This window comes from Alligator sinensis, unplaced genomic scaffold (assembly GCF_000455745.1).
Source record: "Alligator sinensis unplaced genomic scaffold, ASM45574v1 scaffold71_1, whole genome shotgun sequence".
Taxonomy (NCBI): Eukaryota; Metazoa; Chordata; order Crocodylia; family Alligatoridae; genus Alligator; species Alligator sinensis.
Genome location: NW_005841834.1, coordinates 4,800,103 through 4,805,127, shown reverse-complemented (window position 1 = coordinate 4,805,127; position 5,025 = coordinate 4,800,103). Strand labels below are relative to the sequence as shown.

At 39.0% G+C, this 5,025-nt stretch overlaps 1 protein-coding gene across 1 annotated transcript in view; it reads left to right on the top strand.

The window, feature by feature from the left end:
• The window catches only part of RDH10 (retinol dehydrogenase 10), a gene marked incomplete at its 5' end in the record, with an annotated part of 30,250 nt that extends 25,436 nt beyond the window's left edge, over window positions 1–4,814 (top strand). Inside the window, 3 exons of the mRNA XM_006015299.3 lie at window positions 581–726; window positions 1,470–1,601; window positions 3,451–4,814. Of these exons, the coding sequence (XP_006015361.2) occupies window positions 581–726; window positions 1,470–1,601; window positions 3,451–3,574 (402 nt within the window). The remainder of the gene's footprint in view (window positions 1–580; window positions 727–1,469; window positions 1,602–3,450) is intronic.
• Between the last annotated feature and the right edge of the window lie 211 nt (window positions 4,815–5,025).

Below are 5,025 nucleotides of genomic sequence, written 5' to 3'. Positions count from 1 at the left end.
CCCCAATTAGTCTTCAATTTTCAAAGCACTCCTACGGCCTTGAAAATGAGGAAGTTTTTAAGTTTTACAGATGGAGAGACTGAAGCAAAACAGAACTAACTAGGCCAAAGCTCAATAGCAGCTCCAATATTGTGTTTTAGGCTAGAGTTAAACAGGTAGTTCTTGGCTCCTGGCTCCATGTGCTAGATTGCACTTTCAGAACTTTATGGTCAAGTAATATAGCTAGCTGCTGTATCAGACTTATATATAATTTGTACTAACTAGCTAATCAAGCTAGTTTTCCCTGTGAGACTACAGATATTTCAAAGGTCATCTCTTGCATTAATTTGAATTTGTCTGCGTTAACTGTCCTACAAGTAACATTATATCTGGGTTTATATAAAAATGTATGCAGCATGCATCTCTTTCAGTTGTTGCTTTTGAAATCATTTACAAAGAACTACATCAAATATGCCTTGCCTCTTAACATTTACTTTGTTGTATAAACAACTTTTAATTTATTCTTGTATCTTTGGACATAAGATACACCGCTTAAATGGACCAGTTTGTTGTAATATTTTTACTTTTATTGCCAACACAGGACTATTGTGCCAGCAAATTTGGAGCTGTGGGTTTCCATGAATCTCTGAGCCATGAACTGAAGGCTGCTGAAAAGGATGGTATTAAAATGACCTTGGTGTGTCCTTACCTTGTAGATACAGGAATGTTCAGAGGATGCAGAATCAGGTGAATAGACTCTTCCTTTTGCCCAGTGCACCTTTAGTAGTGCTGTTCTTAATCCATTTTTGAAAGAGAAGAAAAAAAAATTGCTAGATTTTTAAGGCATGAGAAGTAGATTGCAATAACTTGAACAAGTAACACTTGCTTTCCTGAAGTTTAGTCACAACACTTTTAATTTCAGTTTGAGTAAATTAGGGTTGAAGACTTGTTTCTCTCTTCCCCTGCCCCCTTGCTTTTTTTTTAGTGGTCAGCAATACCTGGATGTTACCTGCTGTAACATAGGTCATATCTACCATTGGTATTTTAATCTGTTGCATGGTTTCTTAACAGTGTAGTCGGGAACCTGCTCAGTAAAATATTTGGACTGACTTTGTTTGAAGCAATCTCATAAACAAACTATATTGCAACAAAATGAGACTCTTAAGCGCAGTTTTTCTTTGGTATTCTTTTAGCATGCAATCACATTTGGTTCTCTTCAGTAATCTTATGTGGTGCTTTGTTGCCAAAATCTGTAGATTTTTTTTTTTTTTGTCTCCAGTCTCTAGAATGAAACAAACCTAAAATGTGAATATAAAAATCCATTAAAAAATTTACGAGTTAATAAGTAATAAAGAATTTACATGTTTTTTTTAAAAACACTTCAGAATGAGTTGGTTAACTCCTCAGCTAGACGGTCATCTTTTAAGCGAACAAGCTTTGGTAAATTGGTTCATGAACTCTTGTTAACCTGTATGAATAAAATATTTCAGAAAAGAAATTGAGCCTTTCCTCCCACCGCTGAAACCAGACTACTGTGTAAAGCAGGCTATGAGAGCTATCCTTACAGACCAGCCCATGATTTGCACACCTCGCCTGATGTACATTGTAACTTTCATGAAAAGGTAAGCTTCCAGAATACTAGCCAGTTAGCAATGCAACACACACAACCTATTACGTACTTCAGACAGACAACTGTATGTCCAAAAAACTTAAAATCTGCCTCTTGCTGCCTCTGACTTCTTTGTATAAATCTCTCCCTTGGCTCACCACGGGGACTGGCTGCTTTCTACATCCTATGGGCTCCATGAATCTGAAGACCTGTGTACTGAGTTGCGTGTCCAGGGACTTTATATTTCCTCTCCTTCCTCTTTCCAGGAAAGACTAAGACTAAGGCTACAGTAACTTTTCAGCAGTGCCCTTCCATACTGTGGAATCACTTTCTAGGAGTGGGTCCCAAGGTATATGTCAGCAGTTATCCCTCATAACTGATCTCAAGAGCTAAAGTCCTCATCTGGTACAGGTTCCCTGTGAGCTGCACAGATCTCCAAGGGAAGGTAAAGCCTGTGGGCTTAAGAACAGAGCCCTCCTATTAAGTCTAGGATGAGATGGAAGGGCTTCTGTTCCTTTCTCCCCTTCCCAGCACACAATGTTGCAGGGTGTCTGTTCCTGTTCTGGTTTGAATCTACTGCTTATGCTGCCCTTTTTGCAGTTCCTCAAACTTCCAAATTCTCCAGACATGCAGGCAAGGCCTTTAAAAAGAGTTGGTCAACTTTGAAACTTCTGTTGCCTTGGGAGGAGCGCTCAACTTAGGAGCCTCTGAGGGTTCTGATCTAGTCGGAGTTCAGGAGCTCCCAACTGCCCCAGACTTTTAAGGGTGAAGCAACTCGCCAAGCTGTCTAGGAGGTACTCTCAGTACTTGGCATCATAGTAGCTCTACATGCATTTCTTCTGCCACGTTGTAGGTGAAGTTATCAGCACATCCTTCAGAACGGACTTCAGCAATAGCAGGCTCTGTGACTTTTCAAAGGCTGTGTCAGTGTACTTTGCATAGACAGTGTTCTGTGCAACAGCCAGATCGAAGGCCCTTCTGGCTGTCTTACATTCTAGCACCCTAGCTTCCAACAGGAAGATCAAAGCTTCTGTACAAACTATGCCCCAGGCAGTAGCAGTTGTATCAACGGCCCTCGAGTGACTCTGCATAAGCAGTGCTAACAGCAACACTTACTTCCCAATGTTCCAGTAATGCTTGGGTCCTGCTATGTGCCTTGCTCCTGATTTTTCCCTAATGCTGTACTCAGTGCCTAGTACTATGGGGTTGTGATGCATGACCAGGTCTCCTGGGTGCAACTGTAACACATGGAAGTGAAAAGCCAGCTTTTTTCCACCTTTTTTCCTAGTGAAATTATCACAAGGAGAATGATGGGAGAAGTCAGGACCTCCTTGGGAAAGAATGACTGAGCCCAAATGATGTATATAGGGTGGTACAGACTGTTTGAAAACTTTTCTAGAGAAGAGACTGAGGGGAAAGGGGGTGGGATTTGATATGTTTTCAAGTACTTGAAGGCAGATTATAAAGATAATGGAAACTTATCCTTTTCTCTGTGGCTGTTACATCTCAAATGTACGCTGGCTTATTTTGCCTATATTGCTGTGAGGAGAAATTTAGATTTTAATAGGCCTTTTGGGATAAGCAGGTTTACGGGAAGAGGAAGGCAGAGGCACTTTGGCCTTAAGATATGAAAGGAGGAAAGAGGAAGATAATGAAGGCTTGGGAAGAAGTATGTTTTCTGTATAGTTTGAGCTGGCTTCTATTTTTGTTCTCTCCTTAAATGTGCCAATGAAATTGGAGGTAAAATACTGCATGTCTTTTGGGCAACACAGAAATGGCTACTGTAGATCCCTGTGAAAGATTTACTTCACTTCCATATTGCAGTTTTTTTAACTCCTTTCCTTTCCTTTCCTTTCCTTCAGCATCTTGCCTTTCGAAGCAGTTGTGTGCATGTACCGATTCTTGGGAGCTGACAAATGTATGTATCCTTTCATTGCTCAAAGGAAACAGGCTACAAACAACAATGAAGCAAAAAATGGAATTTAACCCTTTTTTTTGTATGGACTAACCATTGTAGGTAACTGTAATAAAGTTACATGCCTGAATTGTGAAGTGCACTTGCATCTAGCTGATGCAAATGACAACATTTTTACTGTGGCATTCTCTTGGATCTCAAACCTGTGTATTGAACTCTTTAAAAAAAGAAAAATCTGTCTTTTTTACTTACATACTGTAAATAAACTGACTAGAAAACTTGGAAAATGTGATAGATAGGCAAAGTGAACTTAATGTAGCTGCCACCATTGTTGTTTTGTTTTATAATGTTACTGAAAGTACAGGAAAGCTAGTCATACTACTATGTGAGCTCTCTTCCTCAGCCTGCCAATGTTTTAAAATGCTGTCTTCAACTAGAAGATGCAGCATCTCATACTTTCCCTATAGTATTTAAAACAAAATCATGCAATTTTAAATACTCCCATACTTTAGCAAATTCAAGGACCGAGCCTATGAATGCATTTCTCTCCACTTGTAGACGTAAGTTCAAAGGACATGTGGCCAAACTGTTTGACTGCTCATATCATTCTTTTTCTTTGAAAGAAGAAAAAGGAAGACATTTTTTAAGTCTTTACCAATTCAAAGGCAAATGGGTTCTGGGGGAGATACTCGGAGCAAAGCTATAGCAGACAAAATTTCTAGACATGCAGTCAGTGGGTCCAACTGTTTCAAGTCATTTGACTTGAAATATGCTCTATTCGGTCCATCACTCTGGATGGTAGAGTACTGTCCACCCTAATAGACTGTATATCTGTCTCCTCCTTTTTGTAACCTTGCTTCTGACAAAGCCCTTCCCTCCCCCTCTCATGAAGTTGTATTACACTTCTGTAGCTGGAGTCTTGCCTGAAATACAAAGCAGCTCAGCTGAGATACAAACTGTTTTTATGCAAGTTCTGGTTTTGTGCCAGCTATTAGCAAAGTTAACACAGAATAATGCTTAATGCAACTTTATATGTGGCATATGGAAGGGTGTAAAGATTTTTAAGTTCTATTTGCATTGTGGAACAGCAAATGACTTTTTACAGTATTTTTTGTAAAGCAAACAATTTTTGTGCCTTGAATTTGGTAATCTGTGTATTAGTGAAACATTTGTAAAAGTGAATTTCTACCTCTATCTTAATGTATACCATCCACTTGTAAATTACTATCAAACAAATCATGATTACTTTTTTAGAATGTCTTGTTTAACTAGTGACCAATGTTCATGGTTATTAAAGTGAGCCACCTTTTACTTAAACAGTGATCAGGATGTTTCTTTGAAAGGTTAACTGAAGTAGGCTATAAACAAGCCAATACATAGCTTTTTAGTGTGACCATAATTCAAATAATGAACAGTTATTCAATTCCTACCCTAATTTCCTGCTTATTGGAAGTTTTTTGTGCAGCCTTTAATGAAGACAACAGATACCTCCTTCTGCCTCAGTAAGGACTGCAGGATTAGC